Genomic DNA, 25,324 nt, shown 5'->3' on the forward strand with positions numbered 1-25,324 from the left:
TGCTAATCTATAGCATTCCAATATTGCCAGAATGATCCAGCGGGATATAGTTTGTTTTGTCACCGCTAACCCCAATTTACGACCTGTGTAACCCACAAAGAGTTGGTCGTCTTGACGTAATTTTGACATTCTTGAAATGTAAAAATTGAGGGACCTTTTGGGGTCCAGTCTATGCAATCCCTCCTCTTCTTTGCCCAAATGTGGAGGATAGAATGTTGGTAAAATAATTTTTTGTGACAAATGGAAGTCAGAAACTACTTTTGGTAAGAAAAATGGTTTAACGTTTGAACTACCTTGTCTTTGTAAAATATAGTAGATGGAGGTTTGCATGAGAGAGCCTGTAATTCACTAAGCCTGCGGGCTGATCTTAATGCCACAAGAAGGACAGTTTTTAGTGTTTAACGCCTCAATGGGCAGGAGTGCAGAGGCTCAAATGGTATACAAGTTAGGAATTTAAGAACTAGGTTTAAATCCCAAGTTGGGACATGAAACGGTACTGGTGGATATACATTGGTAAGTCTTTTCAGGAACTGAATGATTAAAGGAACTTTAAAGTAAGAAACCTCTTCCGAGGAGCGCTTAAAAATGGACAGTGCAGCAAGATATCCTTTTACTGTTCCTATCTAGAGCCCCAAATTGGCTAGATGTAATAGGAAAGAAAGCATCATTGGGGTGCCACATAGAAAAGAGTACACATTCTTATCTTTGCACCCGTTACTGAACTTGTTCCAATGACACCAGTACAAGGATTTCATTGCTGGCCTTCTGGCCGAAAGCAAAATCTCCATCATGTCATCCAGAAGATCCCAATCCTTGTATCTCAACCTCTCAGAAACCATGCGTGAAGGTTGAGTGTTCTGACCTCTGGATGGAGAACTCGACCTTCTTCTTGCGAGAGTAGATCCTCTCTTTGTGGACGATGTATTGGAGGGCAGATGGACATGTCCAGAAGGTCCGGGTACCACGTCCTCCTGGCCCAATCCGGGGCAATTAGGATCATAGTTTTCGTGAACTTTCTCAACCTCCTGATTACTTGAGGAATCACAGGGACTGGAGGAAACGCGTACAGTAGGGGGAACTCCCAGTCCACCACGAATGCATCTCCTAGAGCTCCTCTCGGGGGAAATTCCCTTGAGCAATACTGTTCGCACTTCCGGTTTACCGTGGTCGCGAACAGATCCACTTGAGGGGTTCCCCAAAGGGCGAAGATCTCTAAAAAGGACTTCCTGAGCTAGCTCCCACTCGTGGGAGACTGCTCTGCCTGCTCAGTGTGTCTGCTGCCGTGTTCTTCTCTACGGCTAGGTGAACTGCCGACAGAGATATTCCTTCTCGTATTGCCCAGAACCAGAGCTGCATTGCTTCTCTGCACAGTGGTAGTGATCCCACGCCTCCCCTTTTGTTGAGGAAGTACTTGGCCATTGTGTTGTCCGTCATTACCAGGACATTCTTTCCCTGTACAGAGGGCAGAAAGGCCTTCAGCACTAGTCTTATTGCCCTCAGCTCCAATAGGTTGATGTGTAGTTTGGACTCCGATGGAGACCAACGACCGCTGATTGTCAGATCGTCGGTGTGGGCTCCCCACCCCGTGAGTGAGGCGTCCGCCACTACCATTATCTCCGGCCATGGTTGCCAAAAAGATTCCCCTTTGAGGATGTTGTTGTAAGGCCACCACAGTAGATCCTGAGCAACTGCGCTCGGGACTTGCAGAAGATCCGACATACTCCCCGAGAACTGGGACCACTGTATGATAAGACCTCAGAGTGATTTGGAGGCGGCTGAGGGTAAATATGCTGTTCCTGAAGATGGCTTTCTAGTCTTTCCTCGTCCACCACAAGTGACATTTCTTTTGCCCCTTTGAAAAGCCTGTCCTCTTCCTCTACCAACAGAAGAGTAGTATCGAAAAGGGCGACCCCTCCAGGAAAATGAGCCCGAATAGGGTTTCTGAGGCGGTCGCATGGAGGCATGAAGGGATTTAGATGCCGCTTTTGAGGTCTAGTTTTTCTAGGCTCTCATCAGCCTTACTACCAAACAGCCTCGAGCCATCAGAGGGCATGTTGAGAAGCCTGGCCTGCACATCTGGTGAAAACCCCAACTTTCAACCATGCGAATCTGCGTAGCACAGTGCTTGATGCCATGGATTTGCTAAGAATATCAGCAGTATCCAGTCCAGACTGGAGACATTCCCCCACTGCCTCCTTTCCATTTTTGACTAAATGCAGGAAGCCTTCCCTTTCCTCACCTTCCGGAATATGTTCCGCCGCCTGCCGAAATGCATTCCCACAGGGTATGTGTGAACCTGGCCAGGGTACAGGTGACATTGGTTGATTAAGGCCATACTACCCAAAGTAAAAACTTTACGTGCCCAAGCATCAACCTTCTTATCCTCCATATCCAGGGGGTTTGGTTGGGTATGCTGTTTGTCCCAAAGTAGTTGCGGCCTGAATAACCAGACTCTGGAGTGGGGTGTCTATTCAGATACTCTGGATCAGAAGTAGAAGTTCTATACCTCTTTGGAAGATTGCTTTTTACTGCAGCAATGTTATCAGGGTTTTCCCAGTTCTTTTCCACTGTCCTCTGAAGCGCCCTATGGAAAGGGAGAACTGGATCTTTCTGGGGGCCCCAAACTATTATGTCTGTCATATCGTCCTGTTCAAAGGTAGGTGAGGCTCTTCCTCAACCCATATATTCTATCACCCTGTTCATCAAACTCCTGTACCCTGAATCTGCATGCTCTGCAGGATCAGGTGTAGCAAACTAATTCAGGTGACGAGTCAATGCCACTAGCAGAATGTACAGTCTCGGCACAGGTCTCTCATCTTAGATTCAGGGTTTATAAGTACTTCTGAAACCTGTCTAGTGCCATATTTTACTCCAAAAGGAGCGACATCTTCATCCTCCGAGCCAGATTCTTCAAAAATGGAAGACATACATTTAAAAAAAATCTGACTTCGGTAAGGGTTTAAACCTCCTCTTCCTCCTGATTTTTTGTCGAAGGAATGGGTGTTTTCTTCGAAGGTGTCGAAGGAACCTTCGACACACTCGAAGTCTTAGATAAAGGCGTTGAAGATAGTTTAGACTTCGATGTCGAAGCGGTCGGTGCCGATGGGGTAGACGAAGTTGCGCTTGATTTCGACAACTTCTGCTTTTTATGAGGGATCGGAGAAACACTCGATTCTCAAGGATCTCTCGACAACTTGTTGACTCGAGTCTTACGGGCTTCACCCATACTACTGGGTTTTACCACAGTAGTTCCCGACCTCCCAGTGTCGTCCAATGGAGCGACCGGGGTCTGGCTATTGAGGTTTCTTTGAGGGGGTCGAGGCCACATTCTCCAAGACCTCAATTTTTCTTCTAAAATGTTCCCATTTTGTTGGGGAATCCGATTTTGTAGGACATCAAACCAATTCAGTTGATGTATCGGATGGACGATAGAGATTCATGTCTCCTTTTAAGTTTTTTAGGAGATAACGAAGAAGATCGTCTCGCTCTACTATGAGATCGGGATCTCTGAGTGTTTATGACGTTCCAATTCTTTTGAATCAGACATTTTTTATGCCTTTTCGACGAGGCCTTCGAAGTGGCCTTTGACGCCTCCCGCCCCACCGCTAGTTTATCTTTCCTCTCACAGAGGGCCTTCTCTGTCATCGACTGACAGGAGCCACAGTCGCTGGTTCGATGACCTGAACCCAGACACCAAAGACATATGCAGTGAGGATCAGTGATAGACATCTTCGAACCACAGTCGATACACTTCTTAAACCCAGTCTTGGGTGTAGAAGCAGTAGATGACATTTTCTGACAGAAAATCTCGAAGCGCACGGTTCACGAAAGCGAAGCAATCGGAAAAACGGAACTGAAGCCAACGGGCGCGTCTCGAGCTATTTATACTAGCAGTGACGTCGACACGGAACGGAGCCCGTCGAGGGACAGTCGATGCCACGACCTCGAGCACAGGGCCCTCTGCCGAAAAAAAAATTCCAAAGCAGCGAAGCTAGCGATAACGAATATCACAAGATGAGGAATATGTGGGAGGACACAATCAATTCGAAGTATTTTTATTACGTTTTATCTTATGTCTTATACTCTGATTTGTGTTTTACAAGGAAGTCCCTTTGGCTGAAAGTTACAAGTTTCGATTTTTGCGATCAGCAGTATTCCCGCACTTAATTCCAAAAAGTAATGTTCATTATAATGGGGAGGACAACATGTGGTATTGACACATGAAGTCCATAGTTCTGAAAAATACAAATGAGTCATGTTTTAGGTGTGCTGCAGTACCCCATGCAACCGGTCACAATCCTTTGTGTATTCCTAACGAGAGGTCACTCATTTAACCTAGATGTCTTTTACACTTAGCACAATGTCGCTTAGGTGGACATGTGCAGCTTTTAGATTTCTGAGTTTCAGTTTTAGTCAATGTTACTCAATGTAATTTGAGTGGAGTAACATCTACAGTGCTTATTCATGGGATGAGGGGTGAAAATTTGAGATGAACAAGTTACTTTCTTACCTGGTAACGTTCTTTCGATGGGATGGTCCGACGACGTATTCCATATCTATGACATGTAACCACCACAGCTGTGCTGCTTCGGAAACTTTTTTCGGCGTCTGCGTCCTGCGTCGATGACGTTGATGCGCCGTCGTCGAGGACCTCCTCCGACGTCCGACGTCATGCGATGTGATAAATAGGACGCACAACGCCCGTAGCCTCAGTTGTAGTTTTTTCCCCCAGATTGTGTGACACTAGCCAACTGCCAGTCAGACACAAAGCCTTGCGGAACGTAAGCTGCAATCGCAAAGAAATTCTGCAGCGGGGAAGGCAGGGTGGGAGCGATATGGAATACGTCGTCGGACCATCCCATCGAAAGAACGTTACCAGGTAAGAAAGTAACTTGTTCTTCGAGGGGATTGGGTCCTCCGACGTATTCCATATCTATGACAGACTCCCAAAGCAGTACCAGAGCAAGGAGGAGGGAAAGAATTTAGAATCAAAATTTAGAATAGCCAATCAAATAGCAGAGCAAAGGACCGCCTTGCCAAAGGCCAGATCCTGTGCTCGGATGGAATTGAGGGAATAGTGACGTACACATGTATGTACTGAAGCCCAGGTGGCTGCATCACAGATGTTGCGAATAGGAACACCCCTCTGCAGGGCAGTAGATGCAGCCATACCCCTGGTAGAATGGGCCCGCAAGCCAGCCGGTGGGTCCTTACCCGCCAAGCGGTACCACTCCGAGATGGCCAAAATAATCCAGCGAGACAAAGTCTGTTTCGTCACAGCTTGCCCTAAACGCTTTCCAGCGTAACCAATAAAGAGTTGATCGTCCACTCTGACCCGGGACATGCGTGAAACATAAAAGCTTAAAGCTCTCCTAGGATCAAGCCTATGGAGCCTCTCCTCATCCTTACCAGGATGCGGAGGAGGATAGAATGCCGGAAGAACAACCTTCTGGGCCAATTGAAATTCCGTCACTACCTTCGGAAGAAAAGAAGGACGAACTCTAAGGACAACCCTGTCCTTGTGAAATACAGTGAAGGGTGGCTTAACTGAAAGTGCCTGTAACTCACTCACTCTGCGAGCGGAAGTAACCGCAACTAAAAACACAGTTTTCAGAGTTAACAGCCTCAAAGGGCAAGAATGTAAAGGCTCAAACGGAGCACCCATAAGAAACTTAAGAACAAGGTTTAAATCCCAACCGGGCACCAGGAAAGGTGACGGAGGGAACACATTAGTGAGCCCTTTCAGAAACTGTGAAATTAAAGGGATTTTAAAGTAAGAACACTCTTCAGACGAGCGCTTAAAGATGGACAGCGCCGCCAGGTAACCTTTAATGGTACCCACTTGCAAGCCCCTGTGGGCCAAAGAAAGTAAAAAGGACAGAACCATGGGGATGTCACATGCAAAAGGATCCACATTCTGAACTCGGCACCAGTCGCAGAACTTACGCCAACGGCAATGGTACAGAGACTTTGTTGCTGGCCTTCGGGCCGAAAGCAACACCTCCATCACGTCTTCAGGGAGGTCCCAATCCTTATACCTCAACCTTTCAGAAGCCAAGCGTGAAGGTTGAGGGATCTGACCTCGGGATGGAGAACCTGACCCCCCTCCCGTGAGAGCAGATCGTCTCGGTAGGGAAGACGACGCAGAGGGCAGATGGACAAGTCGAGAAGGTCCCGGTACCACGTCCTCCGAGCCCACGCCGGAGCAATGAGCCTCATGACTGAGTGGGAGCGGCCGCGGCCTTACCTGAGGGCAAAGAGGCAACTGCCCGAGCGGCCTTGGCACCACGGGTACCCTGTCGTCCACCTCTGGGTTGGCCTCTTTGACTGCCAGCTCCTCTCGCCTTACTGAAGGAGTAATAGCGAAAGGAACCACCCCTTCACTGCTGTCCCCTAGGACGAAAAGGCGGAGGTTGGCGAACTGCAGCGCCCAACGACTTCGCTGCAGCTTTCGAGGTCTGCAACCTCAAGGCTCTCATCAGCCTTGCTGCCAAAAAGGTGATCACCGTCAAAGGGCATGTTGAGGAGCCGAGACTGCACATCAGGAGCAAACCCCGACTTCCGCAACCACGCAAACCTGAGTATCACGGTGCTCGCCGCCATGGACCTACTGACGCATTCAGCTAAGTCCAAACTCGACTGAACGGACTCACACATGGCATCCTTACCATCCTGGACCATAGCAAGGAAACCATCCCGTTCGTCCCCTTCGGGAGTATGTTCAGCCGCTAACGCAACACAGTTCCACAGAGTGTGTGTGAAACGAGACAAGGCACAAATGGAGTTGGCCGCCTGAAGCGCCATACCACCAGAAGAAAACACTTTCTTCGCCCAGCCATCAAAACGTTTGTCGTCCCTATCAGGAGGGATGGTAGGGTACGACGCCTGCTTTGCCGGGGCCGTGGCCGCCTGCACCACCAAACTTTCCGGAGTGGGGTGCCTGGTCAAGTAGCAGGGGTCGCTACTGGCTGGACGGTATTTTCGCGACAAGGATCTGCTTACCGCCGGGAGACTCTCCGGAGCAGTCCAAGCCGCCGCCACCCTTCTCTGTAAAGCCATATGGAACGGCAGTACCGGATCAGTTGGGGGACCAACATCAAGGATGTCCGTCAGATCATCCTGCACAGACTCCCCTGGGGGAGCAGACCATCCCAAGTACTCAGAAACCCTAGCCACAAGGCGCTGGTACGAGGAATCGGCATGAGAGCCAGGCTCAGGCCTACAAAACTCCACCTCCGGAGAGGTGTCCAGTCCACTGGCATCATGCAGTGACTGTCTCAAATCGTCAAACTGACTATGGCCCGAGACAATTTCATCTGGAACCCGACTAGGAACCAGGCCATCAGAATCCTCATCCGCCTCTGAAATATAGTCCAGGTGGCGAAAAGAAGGCACCCGAGAGTGCTTGCTCTTAACCAGAGCCTTCCTAGGGGGTTCTCCCGTGCCACGGGGTACCTCCGACACGAAAGGCGTCGAGCGAATCGGCGTCGAGAGAACCGGCATCGGCGCCGAGAGGATCGGCGTCGACGAAATCGGCGTCGACGTCAGATGCAGCGCCTCCAGCATCGGCGGAGTCGACACAGCCCTCGAGGCCGGAGCCCCGAGCGTGTCCCTCGACGACCTGAGCGTCGACGGCTTCGACGACTTCCCCGGAGCCGGAGCCTCGAGAAAGCCGGTCGACGCCTCAGACGTCGATGTCTTCCTCGAAGACCTCACAGGTGCACACGGTCTCGAACGCGTCGAGGACGGGCCCTGGAACGGGTACGTCGAGAACGAGTCTCCTTGTCCGAACGGGACCTCTCCCGTGACTCGTGCAGACCACTCTTGCGAGCGGTGTCTCTCGACCTCTCACGACCGACCCCACTCGGGGCGCGGACGGCTTATTACCCTGCAACTCAAGAATCGCCAGCATTTTCTTCCCGAAGGAAGCCCATTCCTCTGGCGTCGCACGGCTGGTAGGGTAAGCGGCGTGCCGGGCAGAGTCCTCCGAAGAGGACCTGGAAGACGACCGGTGTCGGCGCTTCCGAGAATGCCTCGAAGAGGCTGAGGAGTGGCGAGACCGACTCCTAGAAGGAGACCCACGAGACTTCCGACGATGACGCGGAGAGTCACCCCTCGAATCATCCGTCGAAAGCCCCGCAGACTTAGACTTCCTGGGCTTGGACACCCGACCTACCGACAACAACTTCTTACGTTCGCGTAAGGCTTTGGACGTGAGCGACTGGCATTCGATACAGTCATCCGTGTCGCGGGCCTCCCCGAGGCACCAGAGGCAGGCGTCGTGCGAGTCCGTCACCGACATCTTGGACCCACACTCCCCGCACTTCTTGAAACCCGGACGCGGGATCGAAGACGAAGTAGAAGACATCTTCACACTAAGGATTTTCACAAAACGAACAGGTTCAAAGAACCGAGAAGAACAGAAGTCGAGGCGTGAACCGAGAATCACGAAGTAACACGTTCGTGGAAAAAAACGGAACTGAGGCTACGGGCGTCGTGCGTCCTACTTATCACATCGGATGACGTCGGAGGAGGTCCTCGACGACGGCGCATCGACGTCATCGACGCAGGACGCAGAAAAAAGTTTCCGAAGCAGCACAGCTGTGGTGATTACATGTCATAGAGGACCCAATCCCCTCGAAGTTATAATTGCGCACTTCCTGACTTTCAATTTTGGCCTTTCTTGTTCTCCGATGCGAGCTTATGGTGGGTTCCAGGAGCTTGGGTAAAGATAACATTTTTTGCAGAGGAATGAGCATGTGGGTAAATGATGTAGATACTACTGTCTTTAAAACCTGTGCTACTGTTTGGACTAAATACACTTCACTTACTTGGATAGCTCCCACTACACCACCCATACTTTCTTTGAAGCTTCATATACCCCGGCTGTGTTACAGGGGTAATGGAACATTGGCAATAAATACAAATTTGGGATGTGCAACTATCTTGGAATTTGCAGATTTACGGCTAGGCAACGCAACCATCATGGATGTTTTCTGTTTGTGTGGGGGTTGGCAAAAGACCAGCTGCTGCCCACCTGGTCAGGCTTGTGTTCTTTGGTAGCTTTAGATGCTCCAGTTGTCATTGTGCCAAGTTAAATTCTTTATACGGTCTTCTTTGAAAGAAGTGGTGCTGTTACGCTGCTGCATCGGCATAAAAGTAGTAACTACTTTGCTTCTGACAATGAGATTCCTGATGTTCATTGTATCATTAGCAAAATGATCATTCTTTACGGCCATTTTACCTCCAACTGTTTAAATCGTAGCATATCCTAAATGGCTTCAAAAGACATGTTACGCAATGATGCATTTCATGAATGCTATTGAAGATGGTCTTAATGTCATTAGAAAGAGCTCAGGGCTATTTGTCTTATAGTTCTTCAGAAACGGTATGCGTTGGATTTGCTTACTGCATCATCAGGAGGTGTTTGTCAAAACATTGGCAGCACCTGTTGCACTTTCAACCCTCAAAATGATACTGATGAATGGCTCACTTACTCAGACTATTACAATTCTTCATAATCTACAGAAACGCATATCTGCAGAAGAAGGTATCGCTGGAGACTGCTTTGCTGGATGGTCTCTTAAACCTGCCTGAATGGGCAGTCTCACTACTTAAGCTACTTTTGCCATTCATCATTGGTTTTTTGCTTTTATATATTTTTGTGAAGGTTTTAATGATGTGTATTAAGAAATGCTGCTCCTGTGCAGTTTCAATGCTTTTTTACCAGAGTACCCGAGTCTATACCATTGGCTCCTGTTCTGCCCCCACTTTCGCCTTTACCTTTGTGTCCTTTTGCTGAGATGGTGCATAGCCATTAAGGGTGTGGCAATGGGTATCACCAAAACGGCGAATGAAGGGATAAATCTGAAATAAGGCGACTGTTTATTTTTGCGTCAATGTATCATAGCGGCCATTTTGTCCCTTTCGGCCATCTTGGTTAAATGTGTGCGATTTTGATTTTTGTCTAGTATCTGTTCCAATGAGTACATCCATTTGGTGTAGAGAATCAGGTTAATGTTTGTGGGTTGGGGGGGTGACATAAGGTCTATGTTTCGGGTGCTCACTTGGGTTTGGTTTAGTTGCTAATTCAAGGGAAGTGCTTCCTGACAAGGACATGTAAAAGGAAAAGTGCACGCACCTACCATTGTTCGGTTTGTCCTTACTGATCATAAACCATTGTAAAGTAGGTTCTGTCTATGTGCACTCCTATGTAATGAATTACTAACCAGCCCTCTTTTTTCTGTATATAAGCGCTGCTGCCTTTGATTACTGGAGTCATTTGTGTTGAACACACGGTTAAGAAATCCTCTCGGCCGAAATGCAATAAAAGGGAACTTCCTTTGAAGCATGGGCCTCTTTCTCATACTATTTTGTTTTCCTTTAATATTCCAGTAAAAATTATGTCCTTAAAACCATGGGCTGTAATCTTGTATCTGGGCTACTGTATGCTACAGTAATTGAAGAATGAGAATGTTCATCTCGCTGGTTTCTTCAATTCTGCTCATAGGCCCTAGACAACGCCCCTGCAACATCTTAAAAAGGTTGGATTGGAAACTTCTAGGCTTCTGGTGGTAAATAAATGCTTCGCATGTCCGCACCATTCGCATTTTGCTGCTGTAGGATTTACTGACAAACTAGTGGCAGAATCGTTTAATTGACCACCGTTTAGTCATGATGAAGTAGCTAACCTCTGTGGCCCTTACCGTACACCTATTTTTACTGTGCGTTTATTTTGCAGAGCCATGTTAACAGTTATGTTTCTCATTTCTTGCATGCAGAGATGTGAGGTTTGATTTACGGCATTAAAGTCAAGCTTTGGTTTCACGAATAAAATAGGAGATACCCAACCGTTAAGAGGTAAAGTGGCACCAGGCACTGAGGGGAAAACAGCTTTCTGCCCGGACTCTTTAGGTTGTGATGGCAAAAGAAGATTTGGGGAGAAAGTTGTTTTTTAGTATTAAACTTTTGTTTAAAAAACAGAGGTCAGCAGCACTAAATATAGTCAAAGTAGACAGGAATGTTACATTCTTTCAACGTTAGCACCCGATAAAGGAAGTGATGGGAGAAATCCCAGTGAGAGTGATCCACAGGATTTTAATACTAAGAACATAATTCAAGCTCTTAGGAGCCGTGGGCCTACAGGCAGCAAACATGGCCTTTGAACTGCCAAAGAAAGGGGTATAGATGAACAGATTCCTCAATGAGACCAATTACAGAGAAATTAAAGTGCAGCAAACAGCTAGGTCTTCAGAGGAACATCAAATTTGATTAGAGACCATACACATTGAAGAAAGGCTGTTACGGTGCGTGGCCTGGAGCTCTGACGACTCGGATGCTCCTTTAAGAGCCCGCCGTGACGGGCTCGCTGCAGCGTTAATATCTAATGTTTTGACGGTGAAATAAACCCCCAAATTCCACCTGGGGGTGTCTGAACACCCGCTGCTCACTGCGGCATCCACCCCAGAGCTGAACGAGACCAGGAAGCCGGCCCCTGGAGCTCCGAAAACAGCAGCCCCTCCGCTGCCTTCATCCAAAATGGCGGGCGGAGCTCCAGAGCCTGGCGTGTGAGGGACGCAGGCTTCAGCGAGTGTCTGAGTGGCATTGGGGGCAGGCCGGACCACATAATGACAGACCAGATCTGGGAGCCCCCACGCGCGGGCCCAACAGCACCACGCCTTCTCGATGCCCTCCAGTCCAGACACGGCACCCGCAATCGTTCCTGTGCCTGCCGGCGGCCCCACTCCGAGCAGGCTCTGGGTGCGTGTGCTGGTGCGGGCCCCGTGGAATGTGACGGTGCTCGTGAGGGAGAATTCCTTCGCCCTTGGCGGTCCCCCGGATGCCTGGACGCTCATCATCAGGTGCCTGCAGACGACTAATACAGACACTGTGCCCTTACAGCAGGCTACACGCTTGGAGGACAGGACCTCCCGAATCGGCCATCTCCCAGGAGGGGCCCCACAATGTGGCAAGTGGGGGCCCCCCCTAACGCCACCCCGGAACCCCTCTGCTTCAGGATAGGGTGGGTTGCAACTGGCCCAAGGGACCCTCCGCTGCTAGCAAAGAGTCTGGTATTCACCCTGCCCATCAAGCACCGGACTTGGCTGGCCCTGCCTGGACACCCCCACTGGGAGCTAGGGAATTTCAGATGCGGCTCTGCCCCCCCCTTTTGGCAGCTCTTCCCTTCCAGGGGTACCCCGGCACACCCAGCCTCCCCCCACTGCCTCTATATAACGGTGGGGCCCTCAACACACAGACTCGCTCGCCCCAGCGAAGATTAGCTGCGGAAGGCAGCAACATCCTCCACGCACAAAGCGAAGCTAACAAGATCAAGGAGTCCATATCCTCCTGCCCAGATCAAGCCTCGGACGACCCTTCCCGGTCACCCAAGCTGAACATCGAGGGTCATTAGTAGCCCCCCTGCTCTTCTCACTCTGTGGCCCATACTTCCTGGGGCGCCCCGGCCCACTTTGCTACCCCTCTCATCGTCACAGCATAACAGCAAGGGTCCACATTCCAAGGCAGGGGACTGCAACCCACGGAACCTGTGAGACTGCCAACTACCAGCGGCAGATCCACGCTTCCTGCTTCAACATCCTCCACCCACGCTTCGGAGGGTCCTCGAGTCCACCTCAGGAACAAGATCTGTAATAAGCAATCGAAGACGGGCAAGAACTCCGACATCGTATCCATGTTCTCGACGACGGACAAAGGGAAGAAGCTCGACCCCCCTGAAAGGCACCCCACCAAAGGCCCAAGAAGACCGGGGTTCCCTAACTACCAAAGGGGACATACTGACCTTCATGGCCGACATTAAATCCAAAATCAGATCCTGCATGACGGAGCTTACCACCAACCCAGAACATACAGCTCAAAGGGTGAACGAGATGGAACAAAGGCTGGGGGAGATCGATGACCGCTCTCAAGACCAGGCAGTCGCGCTGGGGGGAAATCCAAAACGCTATAAGATCCCTACAGGACAAGTATGAAATCCTTGAGTTCAAGCAAGAGAATTTGGAAAACAGGGCCCGGCAAAACAACCTCCGAATCCGCTGGGTTCCATCCTCTGTGCCAGACAAAGACCTGGTTGAGTATGTGGGAAACTTCTTCCAAGCTCTGCTTCCGCACCTAGATAAACCACAACTCATTTTGGACTCCACCCACGACGAGGGGTGGACTCGGATCTCCCCCCAGATGCGATAACAAGGGTACACTTCTTTACCACAAAGGAGGCAATCTCAGCTATCAGCCGCACCCGAGGCAAACTTTCCTTTCAGGGGTCACCTCTTCAAATATACCAAGACCTCTCCCTACTCACCCTCCTGAAGAGGAGGGCCCTATGGCCCCTGGCGCTCTTCCTGCCGGAGCAACAGATTCGGTGAAGATGGCTGTTCCCAACCACTACAATTTTCATACAACGGCAGGCTACGCAGAATCAGCCACCTTGAAGACGCCAGCAAGATCATGCGACCCTCCGCACCTGCGGAGGACACTTTACCAGGATCGGAGGACCCTGTGGGCCATGAATCGGAGGATCTTCGAAAGCCAAGACATTCCTCATGGTCCAAAGTCCCGCGAAATAGCAGGAGAAAATGGAGCGCAAATAGAGTCTCTGCTGGAGGGTTGCCCCCACCGGGGCGGTCCTCCAAACATCGTTTCAGAGATGCCTCACCGTCCTTGACACAGCTACAGATCACATTCGACGCAGCAGGCCCCACCCACGGCCCATGCCCAGTTCCAAGGTACATTCCACCTTCTGAGTCCTTGGAACTCCATTACTCTTGTGTTTCCACAATTGGCCCTGTTGGCCAGGGGGATGGCCACATTTACAAAATTGGCCCCTCCACCAGTTAAAGTTATGCTCCCGCATTGGGGGCACGTGCTAAAACCCCAAGAGCAAGGTGACTTAGGGCTAACATTCCTCTGGGATGCTGGCTAATCAACACCTCACCGACCCTACCCCCCCCCCCAACAGAACAGCAGGGGCGGATCAAGCGCAGGGACATCAAACCTTAAAGTTTCTTACGCTGAATGTTAATGGACTGAACTCTCCCGCTAAGCGGAAATCGATCCTGAAAAAACTCCAGGACGAGGATGCAGCAGTAGTTCTGATACAGGAGACCCATTTGCTACCGGAAGATGGGGGACGGCTCCGCTCTAGGTGGTTCCCACTCTAATTCTTTGCCTCAGGGAGCTCCAAGAAAAGCAGCACGGCAATTCTTTTCAGAAAGGGCCTGAACCCTCAAATTCTGGATACCAAATCATGCCCAGAAGGCCGATTCATGGCTGTCAAGTATCAATTGCTGGGAGATATTTACTCTTGTCTCAATATACGCCCCCAACACCGGGCAATCAGCTTTCTATGACGGGGTGGGTGGCACCCTATCTCACTTTATAGAAGACCAAACTATAAATCGGGGGAGACTTTAACGGAGTGCCGGACCCCACGAGGGACACATCACACCCCCCTACTCCTGGAGACTTCATTCAAGCACTCAGACTCCTACGCTTGTTTAGAACACTCAAGTGGTAGACTCATGGCGGATCCTCCATCCGTCTGAAAAAGATTACTCCTTCTACTCCTATGCCCATCGGACCTTCTCAAGGATAGACCTTCTGACATCTGCTCACCGAAGAGGTATCTGTAACGCTCACCTGATTCCCGTAGAGGCGCCGGTCTTGACTGGGCGTATACCGTATCTTCAAAGGTGATGTGTAACACACGGCTGGCTCTTTGGGCTGGACCTCTGTGCACTGTATGTCTGACTCGAAGGGCAAGATGTCTGCAGATAGAAAATATGGGATTAAGGAACTGGGTTATTGAATGTCTCTCTCTTCTTCCCTTTCTCTTCTCCTGTAGAACCCCAAAGGTTAACGCTCTCACCTTAGGTAAGTGAACGCCGTGCTCTCCATCTGCCTCGGGGCAGGGTGCTGTAACCAGTTTCTTCACTGGATAAGGGGAGCAGGCCTCTTGACTTCAGAGGACTGCTGCACGAACGGTAAGTTTCGAGTAATTCTAATGTCTTTAAAGTCTTTAGTAATGATGTCTCTTGTTTTGCAGGGTTCCGGCGATGGCGGATGACGGGCTGAAGTGAGTTGAAGATGGAGCCCGTGTGATGAATAGAAGCGCCTGGAAGCACGTAAGTAAGCGCTTGTTGCCTGCTTCACAATGCGCTCTAACTGTCTTTTTATTTTGCAGGTACAAGTTCGGAGCGGCTGCAGGGTGCCGGAATACCCACTGGGTTAGATGTGGAAAGGAGTAATGGCACGTGAGTATTAAAGTTCCCCAATGTCTTTAAACGCACCTTGTTTTGTCTTTCAGATGCGGGATGCAGCGCCGAAGGCCTCCGGAGCGTGCGAAGAGTTGGTAAGCTTTTGTCTTTCAGATGCCGGAATGCAGTGTGAAGACCTCCGGAGCGCACGAAGCGTAGGTAAGCCTTTGTCTTTCAGATGCCGGAATGCAGCGCGAGGCGTTGGTGACAGCCGATGGACCAGGTAAGTGAAGAGCTGTCACTGAAGACCGTAATGCTAACCTGTTCTTTCTTGTCTTTATAGGTGTTGCTGAAGACTGGATTCAGGATGGTAAGCCTTTTTCCTTAGGCCCAGGATCAGATGCAGAAGACACGATGAGCTTTCTGCTGCAGAGGAATGCAGAATAACGCAAAGCAAGATTCATCCATCGGGTGTGGTTTAAATAGCCTCCTGTAGTGCTTTGGTGTCTCCTTCCACAGCCACGCCTAGGTGAGAAAAGAGTTCCTGCTTTCCAGAAGAGTTCCAGTGTTCTGAATCTAGGGAGTGGCTCCTGCCCCACCCAACAGGAAAAGTAGTTCCAAACAGAAGAGGATCAGAGGCTCAACTGGCAGGCAAGTAAGCAGCATGGTCTGCTGCAGGTAAGTCCACCCAAGCATTATGAGCCCGGCGCTTCCAGCGCTGGGACTGGGCATATTTATGAGCCTGGTGCCACTGGCGCCAGGACTGGGTCCAAAAGGTCCCAATTGGGCCTGGTTGGCACTCGGAACCTGGGTTATGGATCTGCTTCCAAGGGAGTTGGGAAAACCCTGACCTTTTGGAAGCAGAGATCATGACAGTATCCATCGGCCCCAGGACTCTGTCAAACCACACCCCAGTAACCATGGAAATCCGAGCGCACATTCCAAAGCCCAATCCCCTCCCCCCCCCCCAGATGGTCACTATATGACCCAATGCTTAACGAAATGCCGCTCAGGGACACGATCGCAAAAGCGATCAAACTTTGAGGACCCGGTGGAAGACACCTCCCCTGCAAACACCTGGGACGCCCTAAAGGTGGTGATCAGGGGGTGAACTAATCGCACAAGGGGTGGCATTCCATCGCAACAAACGCCAGGCCCACCTAGCTTTGGAGGAGGAACTTAAAACGGCGGAAGAGACTCATAAGGAGAAAGGCTGGTCCCCCAGGACACAGCGAGCCATCCGCATCGCCAGGAAAAAATTAGAGGCTCACTACGCCGAGCATACAGCCCACCTTATGGCCAAAGCCAAACAATTTTACTACGCCAAGAACAACAAGGCTAACAAGCTGCTGGTAGCCAAACTAGCCAAGGTAAAACGTAATAGTACCCTCGTTGGCCTCCGAGACTCACAGGGGATAATACAATACACAGAACCCAAAAAACTACACATGGCGGTGGAACATGTCCCAGGTAATGGCGGCACCCTCCCGGAACCGGAGCGAACAAAGGGAGTACCTACAGAAGGCGGCCCTCCCCCAACTGCACGACTCGCCTAGAGAAAGCCTGGAGTCCCCGATTACAGGTGAGGAGGTTGAAGAAGCTATTAAGTCCCTCAATCCCCAGGCCCCGATGCCTTCTCCACAAGATTTTACAAAATCTTTAAAGCCCAACCGATTTCCCCCTTGGTAGCACTCTTCAATTCCTTCAGGGCAACAGGGACGGTGACCCCTACAATGCAAGAATCCACCACAACCCTCCTTCCTAAACCAGCGAATGACCCGAGAGACCTGGCCTCTTATAGGCCGATAGTCCTCTTAAATATCGACGCCAATCTATATTCCAAGATCCTGGCTAACCGTCTGGCCCGCATGCTACCTGAACTAATCCACACAGACCAAACAGGCTTTATCTTGAATAGATCTGCAGGCGAGAACGTGCGCAGAACCTTGAACCTAGTTGACCTTGCCACGCGCAACTCCCAAGGGCTGGTGCTGATGGCTCTTGACGCCACCAAAGCCCTTGACAAGGTGGACTGGTCCTGCATGCAGCTTACGTTGGAGGCCTTTGGATTTGGCCGGACATTCCAGACAATGGTCCTGGCTAACTACAAAGCACCAAATACTCTCCTTAGAATTAATGGTTCATTGTCTGCTCCGATCTCCCTGACCTGCAGGACCAGACAAGGCTGCCCCCTATCCCCATTGCTGTTCGCGCTCATCATGGAGCCATTCGCCCAAAGGATCATATAGAACATCTATATGAGGGGCCCTCACTCCAATCGGTCACAGCACAAAATCGCCCTATATGCAGATGGTGTGCTGCTCACGATCTCGGAACCTCGCACCTCACTACAACATGCCCTAGCTGAAATAGCTAGCTATGGCGAGGTCACTGGCTTCACATTAACCTTTCCAAATCGGTGGCCCTGAGCATAGGTCTCTCCCGGAGGAGCGGGAGGCCCTGATCCCAATGTGCCCGATAACATGGAAGAGAAAGTCCATCCCCTACCAGATACCGGCAATCCCGAGGGATACGTTTCAAGCCAACGTCCACAGGCTTTTCAAAGAATTCGAGGATGACCTGAAACGCTGGGCATCCCAGGAAATCTCCCTGATGGGTCGTATAACTCGCTTGCAAAATGAACCTCTTACCAAGATTCCTCTACGCCTGTTCATCCCTCCTGGTGGCAATCCCAACATCCAACCTAAATGAGCTGCAGAAGAAGATGCTCCGGTTCATCTGGAAGGGCAAAAAAGCTAGAATCCCCCAGAAGACACTAACAGGGGACGCAAGACTTGGGGGTCTGGGGGTCCCCGACCTGCAGGCCTATAGGGCAGCAGCACAACTAGCTCACATCTGCGCCTGGCAAATAGCATCCGACCGCCCAAGATGGGTGGAACTTGAGCAGGCACGGCTCCCGCTCCCCCTCAGATTCCTTACGCACATTCCACCCACCCTTAGAGAACACAAGGATGGCCTTCTGCTGGCAACCAAACACACTGGCCTCCTGGGACTGGGTGTTAAAATGTAAGGGGATCCAGAGGGGACTGAGCCCCCGCTTCCCCCCCCCCCCATCTCCAATATTCCACAACCCAACCTTCTCAACTGGGAAGCACCCGCGAAACGTCCAGAACTGGATCGAGGGAGGCCTCGAAACCTTGGACCAACTATATGAGGACGCCCTTGCCTGCACATTTGAGCAATGTTAGGAGCGGTTCCAACTTCAAGAGAGGGACAGGTTCACATATTTTCAGCTATGCCATTGGTGCCCACACCTGCAGACCCTCCAAGCAGCTGCGCACCCCCTCACAACCCTTGAACTAACCCTCAAGGACCTCCCATCCCGAGGCAGAATATCTACTCTATACAGATGATTTTCGGAGGACTTCCTGACCACAAGGACCCGGGCTATGGCTCAGTGGGAGGCGGACTTGGGAGGCCCACTGGATGACCAAGCCTGGGTGGACATATGGTGAAACTCACGCAGCATCTACCTGTGTCACCAATAGAGAATGCGCAAATAAAATTCTACTGCGCTGGTACTATTCTCCGCTCAGGCTTCATCACATGAACTATTCCCTTGACCGCCTTTGTTGGAGAGAATGTGGCCGACCGGGCTCTTTCTTCCACATGTGGTGGGCATGCCCGAAGGCCCAACAGTTCTGGAAACTATGCCTAGCGGTCAACGAACAAACCACCCGGACCCCATTCCCTCCTGACCCCGGACCTGTTCTCCTAGGGACCCCGATGCCAGGGACATACCCGCGCTCGGGAAACAAAGCTAAACTACTAACCCAATCCCTCCTGGTGGGGAAAATAGGGACCGCCTGCTTCTGGAAGGCCCCGGAGGGCCCCTCGATGATCCAATGTCGGGGGAAACTATGGGACATCCTGATTGCTGAAAATGTGACAGCGGCAAAAGCCGGAATCCTCCACTGCTTCCAGAACATTTGGGCCCCCATGCTGGAATATGACCAGAGATTCCTCGCTCTGACCTTTAAGCCCATTAACGCCAGGCGAGTCCTGGGGGACCACAACACCACCTGAAAGGAAAAACATAAAACAAGGTGGACAGACCGAAGCACAAGCGTTTGGAAAACACACCTGCACCATGGGCAGGGGAGGGCATCGGGAAAGGGGGACATAGAGGGGAAGAAATAAGAGTCATGCCATTTGTTGCATTTGCTGTAAACTTTTAAAAAAAGGCAGTTACAAAAACAAATCTATAAAGCAAACACCGGAGACCAAACCAACACTAGCCATGGACAGGCATACCAAATCAAAAACAATTCTTCAGTGTTTCTCCCTCAGACAGAGGAACCCCAATTTCCTTGATACCAGGGTAGAAAGACCACACTACCGTTTCACAAACTAAAACAGTTAATTAGTCAAAGAGTGCACAATAAAAGTATTGTTCAATAACCAATACGGAATTAGAACACAGGGACAAGTAGACATATTAGTGGAGCATTACAGAGAAAGCAAAATATGATAAAAGACCAGAGGCAACAATGCAATTCTCTACACATCAGCAAGATACGATTCCGGATGAGACAAAACCAAGTTCAATCGAAAAGAACCACCTTCAAAACTTGAGACTACGGAAGGAAAGTCAAGAGTAGAGTAGCCTTGTTTGGAAGACAGCCTGGTGCTTAAAACATGGAGAAGCCAGGAACTGCAACAATTGACAGGATCAAAGCTTTAAAAGCAACTACGATACATTTTTCAACAGCAAAGGTTATAAAGTAGAATTAATGCATTTATAAAACATGACTGACCCACAGTCAGGCAAGAAACTGCATTGTGGTCAACCTAAAAAACAAAGGTTTTCAGCAGGCAACCTCCAGCAAACACCAGAGAAAGCCAACACATGTGTCGGGGCTGAACAATATGGTGGCCAAGCTCCCTCCATACTTTGTCTATAAATAGACTGGAATTGTTTAAAGGCAGCAACCTATCATACTTAGCTGCTATGATAACATTCTTGTTCCAATACCCACTATTTTAGCCACAGTAAATTTTTCACCATTCTGCATGACAAGTCTCTGTACACTTCCTTTAACGCAACGGCATTGATGCCCATTGTTATCTGCACCCTTTGGATCCAGCAGATTAGTTACGTTTTACATTTTCTTTTTAAAGTGTGTGCACGAGTATTGGGTGAATGTGCGTTTGTACATGGGTAGGGATGTGGGTGTGTGTAAGTGAACCCTGCAGTATTAGGGGATACAATGAAGCCAGATACTTTATTCACATACTGAATGGATGAAAGATCTAGTGATGAAGAAACAGTGTGTCAAACTATTGCACAAATCAAGGTGAAAACTAAATACATTAGTCAAGTAGTTCATGTGCATAGTCCTATTCTCACCCTACAGGCAAAGCAACAAAATTGTGCCACGGTCAAAAGAGTTGCCATGCTGCCGCCAATACATGGCAGTTGAGATCTACCCCAAGTGTATTTTAGAGACGCGGTACAACCCATTTAAAAACTGCGAAAGTACGAATACGTTACTGCAATTCTCCAGTCTTAACAATAGAAGATTTCCATTTATCTGGAATATTACTGCCATCGGCACAGTATTGAGTGACATATGGGGGCTAAAACAAGCTGAGAACGCTTCACTGTTCCCATAAACAACCTGGGGTTGCCAAATTTCTACACTTTTGATTTCAACAAAACAAAAAACAGCAAAATCGTGTCATTACAAAGCTCTTCTGCTCCTTGCCGTCTATTAATAATTGTTAACTGTGTATGAGAGTTGGCAAGGAACCATCTGTTGGTTCACCACTTTACATTAAAGGGTCTCTGGGGGGAAACTGACTTTACAAAGTGATCAACCATTTTCCTCACTACATATCTCTCAATGGTTTAATTTGGTGACCAATGTAGGATCTTTGTCGCTAATTGGGGTTTAGGGCTACATGGAGGAGGTCGGAGGAAAGTGCTGGGGTCAGTATGGGGACTGGGAATAGATATGACTTGGAAAGTACGAACATCATAATACACTAACCAGACAAAACAAAGCTTTTTAAAAAAAATTTTAATGCAAGGAGTATGAATGAAACTGTTTGCCAATCATGAATAGACAGTTACAGGTACCACAATGATAAGCAATGTGATCCTAAAAATGCTCTCTCGGGTTTTTTAATGCATTTTCCAGACTTAAAAACACACAGGAAAGGATACTTCGTCATAATTGTGTGATACACTGGTGGCAATGAATTGTTAAGGTAAATCCACTGTAGATGTGTTCTTGCAGGGACTCATTCTGACATGTTCGTGCAAAGCCATCATGTGTGCTCGTACAGGGGCAAACCTGGCATTAATTGTGCTGTGTATACTGCATATCTGCAAAACGTTCCAACAATGGCCAGGCATCTATTTCTTTCCTGCATGTGTACTGCAGGTTTATTCCTGTGTAAAATTACCAGTTTGAATTTGCCCTTGATTTTCCGGTGCAACATGCCCTCAGCTGGAAGACGTTGGGTCGTTAACAATGACGAAAAATAATAAACAAGTTACGCATAATAACCCAGACTTCTCACGTGCTCTTAAAAAAAAAAACTAAATGAGTAATTAGTTACTATAAATAATTTATTGGCAAATCAAATGGTTTTTGTAAGTTAAGTCAATACTGAATGGATGGTCCACTGGTAATATGAAACCAATATTTCAAGGAAATATTTTGTGCTTTATAGTAACATTGCCACATTGATCTATATGCCTTACCCTTCATTTACTATACCATTACTTTATTTTTATTTTATTTTTACAGCTGCTTTGCTTTTTCCCTGAAAAATGAACAAAACCAATGGAAATGCACCAATGTAAAGATTTGCCAACAAAACCTGGAATATATATATCATGCTAGTAGCAAGGTCACTACCATGTCATAAAAGTAAGTGACTTACCGACTGATCTGTGGTCAGAGGTGTGTACCCAGTCATGAGAAAATGAAGTCTTGGAGTAGGGATTAGTGAGGCAATAAGGCCAATCAAATCATTGTTCATGTAGCCTGGATACCTCAGCGTCGTAGTGCTAGCAGACATGATTGTCGAGACCTAACAAGATAAGAACATGAAACATAAGAGAACTGGAGTGATTAAAGTATGTAAGAATGCAAACAAGTGCAGATGGGTTTCTGAGTGACTGGGGTAATGGCACTGAGGAGTAACTAATGACATGAATTAACAATAAGAGTGAAGCTCGAGTTTTCTAATATGTTACAAGGAAATACAAGGTGGAATATACTACTGTTTTAAGTTACACATCTACAATTGTATTTTGAGTATACCCCACCTCCATGACTTCAATACTTGCCCTCCTTCTTGCCTCTCGTGCATCTTCCACCCAGACCCAGAAAAGGAGAAAACTGATATGCCTCCATGACCTCAAAAAAGGAAACATACATACCTTACATCCGACCATCCTTCCCACACACTAAAGAGTGCATGTCTTACTGACAGTGAGGAAGGTTGTGCATAGCAGATGGCCTCTGAAACAGCAAGGCCAAGCGCAATGACCACCGCTGCAGAGCCTAAGCACCATTTTTGTAGGATTTGGAGTTCCCATGCTATAGAGCAGTGCCACGCTTGACCGTTGTCTGCTCAGCTACAGGGGCCTGCTGCCGAGAATGGAGTAGGCTTATTCACACCACCAGTCTACTTTGCTTTGTTTATCTTAAGAGGTGGACTAAAATGAATGTCCCACTCCTCTTGTGTGTGAAAGGAAGGCATGGTATCAACAGTAAAACAGACACAAGCAACCGCAGTTCAAGGGTGTTTATTGAACTTCAAAAAGGGTTTCACAAATGCCCATCTAATCCTAAATCGAATGATAGGAGCAAGCTATGACCACCAAATAATAATAACAGTCCTAGTGGTGTCTTGTCAAAATAAAAGAGCCTATACTTAAAAAATGTTTAGAAAAACTATTGCCAATCCTTACCTCCAATTACAAATAGTGTGGGAAACAATGTTATGTAAAAGAAAGAAGTGTCCAAGAAATTATAGGTCAGGATATTCAGGCCGTTGGCCTCCCTTCCCCACATTTTCATCATGGGACAAGGTGGCACACTCAATGTTTAGCACAGTCTCAGGGCCTTCCGTCTCAAAGTCTCTTTGCCTTTCAAAGTCTCTTCTTTCAGAGGGCCTGATGCGACAAACAATATGTCATTTTCCTCTCAGATTTCACATGCATTCAATTTCTCGGGTGATTCACGGTTCCCAACTCCGGCGGGCTCAGATCTGCTTTATGTAGTGGGGCAGTTATTGACTAGAGAACATGGTCAAGCTCTGCCTTCCTCAGAAGAATCAATTATAAGATAAGAAAGGACACATTTGAAACTGCAATTTAAATTCTCCTGGAAATGCAGCTGGCACAAAGAATAGTTATTTTGCGCTACACTAGTAGGGAACAGATAAGGCATTCGCTTGCACAATTAGTGTGTTTTAAAATAGAATAGATTTGGCGGCAGGAAGGCGTGTACACAAGATCGAACACACTACACAAGTAGGGCAGAAAATGGTAGGAAGATAAGGTTGCTGCTACCCATAGGAATGGGAAATGTGACGGGCACAGCATGCACCAGGAAATCGGTAGATAGCAAAGCAAATGTGTCCTGCAGAGGATACAAATGTGACAAGCAGTTGCCATTCTAAACTGCACAACCACAGTGGAGAATAAAAGTCCTGTACCTTTAAAAGGCCTGACAGCTAAGCATGCTATTTGAAACAAATACAATTCAGGAAAAATTGTGCAGTGGCTGGACATAGCTGCCTCAAAGGAATGTGAAAGCCGAGGACACCGGAAAGAAAGTTTACATAACGAAACAAGATACCACTGTCTGGGCTCAGAGCGTTCAAACTATTAGGTTTAATCACGCACGACAACAAATGTTGAATGAAATGTTAGGCCTAGCTCCTACTTTGTACTCGACTGTAAACTACCATGCTTCCCTAAATTTACTTTGTAACTTAACACCTATGTTGTAACTAAGAAACCGCATGCCCCAAATTTGTATTCTTGCCTACGTACACCTTCTTGAAAAAGTGCCTCAATGCCCTTGGGCTGCAGTGCGCTATACAAATGTAAAAAATAAAAAAACACAGCAGACTAGAACATTTCATAAGTAGTTGACAGATTAATGTCTCAGCGATTGGCTAGGTGTGACAGAGAAGCAACTGCGGCTAAAATGACAAAATAATTGCTGCAACAAAATCGTACCACGGTGTAAGTAGCATGACTCATAACAATAGTTATTCTTAATGTTTTAAGCACAGAATGGCGTGTTTACTGTTGCAAGACAGGGAGGGCCCGAAAACTGGAATTTGGGCATGGACAAAGTCCATGAAACTCAGACATCATGGCAGAGATAACATGGGCTGTTTTATTTAATTAAGAACAAAAGCGATACGGGTGCCCTCTCCTCCCATCTTCATACACGTCATCATGCCGCCAGTTCACGGACAATGTGACCGCATGTTAACCAATAAGCGTATGTCCTCTTCACTGCAGAAGTAATTTAGAGCTTACCAATAATATTCAAGCATGATAAGGTTGTACATTTTTATGGGATGTTTTATGGCTGGGATCCTAACTAGAGAGTTACCCAATCAGTAGGGTGGGACATATAGATACTATACGTATCTTAGCAATTAGGACCAATGAGCAGTAGAGATAGGTTTTCATAGCTCAGCGATTATGACATCAGAAGGACTCATTTGCATTATATAAACTGTGTTTTCTGTTCAAACAGGGATAAGAATTTGAGAGCGTTTGGCTGTATCTTGTTTTCTCCTCAGCTTGTTCATACCTCCAATAAAGCTGGGTTACCTTGCATTTGGCATACCACCATCCACTCTGTGTTGTCTCTTTATTGGCAAATATCAGGTAGAGGGCTGTGCTGTTTTTGGACCTCCGATTTCATCTGGTAGCAGAGTACGGTTTGAATTTTCTGTGGACTCTGGGGGGCCCACGCCACCCCTCCTTTTTGGACAGTGGATCGGTCAGGAGAGCAGTATTCTTTGTGCACAACCTAACAGGAGGACAGCAGGAGCCGGCTTTGGAGTGGAATCCTGCCTGGTCTTTCACCGGCCACTGGAAGCAA

At 48.4% G+C, this 25,324-nt stretch overlaps 1 protein-coding gene across 1 annotated transcript in view; it reads right to left on the minus strand.

Annotated features, from left to right (window-relative positions):
- Nucleotides 1-25,324, minus strand: part of TUBG1 (tubulin gamma 1) — a 202,102-nt gene that overhangs the window by 53,593 nt on the left and 123,185 nt on the right. Inside the window, exon 8 of the mRNA XM_069634423.1 lies at nt 22,128-22,277. Coding sequence (XP_069490524.1) covers nt 22,128-22,277 — 150 coding nt within the window. The remainder of the gene's footprint in view (nt 1-22,127; nt 22,278-25,324) is intronic.

Source organism: Ambystoma mexicanum, chromosome 13 (assembly GCF_040938575.1).
Source record: "Ambystoma mexicanum isolate Mex_15411 chromosome 13, UKY_AmexF1_1, whole genome shotgun sequence".
In the NCBI taxonomy this organism is placed as follows: Eukaryota; Metazoa; Chordata; class Amphibia; order Caudata; family Ambystomatidae; genus Ambystoma; species Ambystoma mexicanum.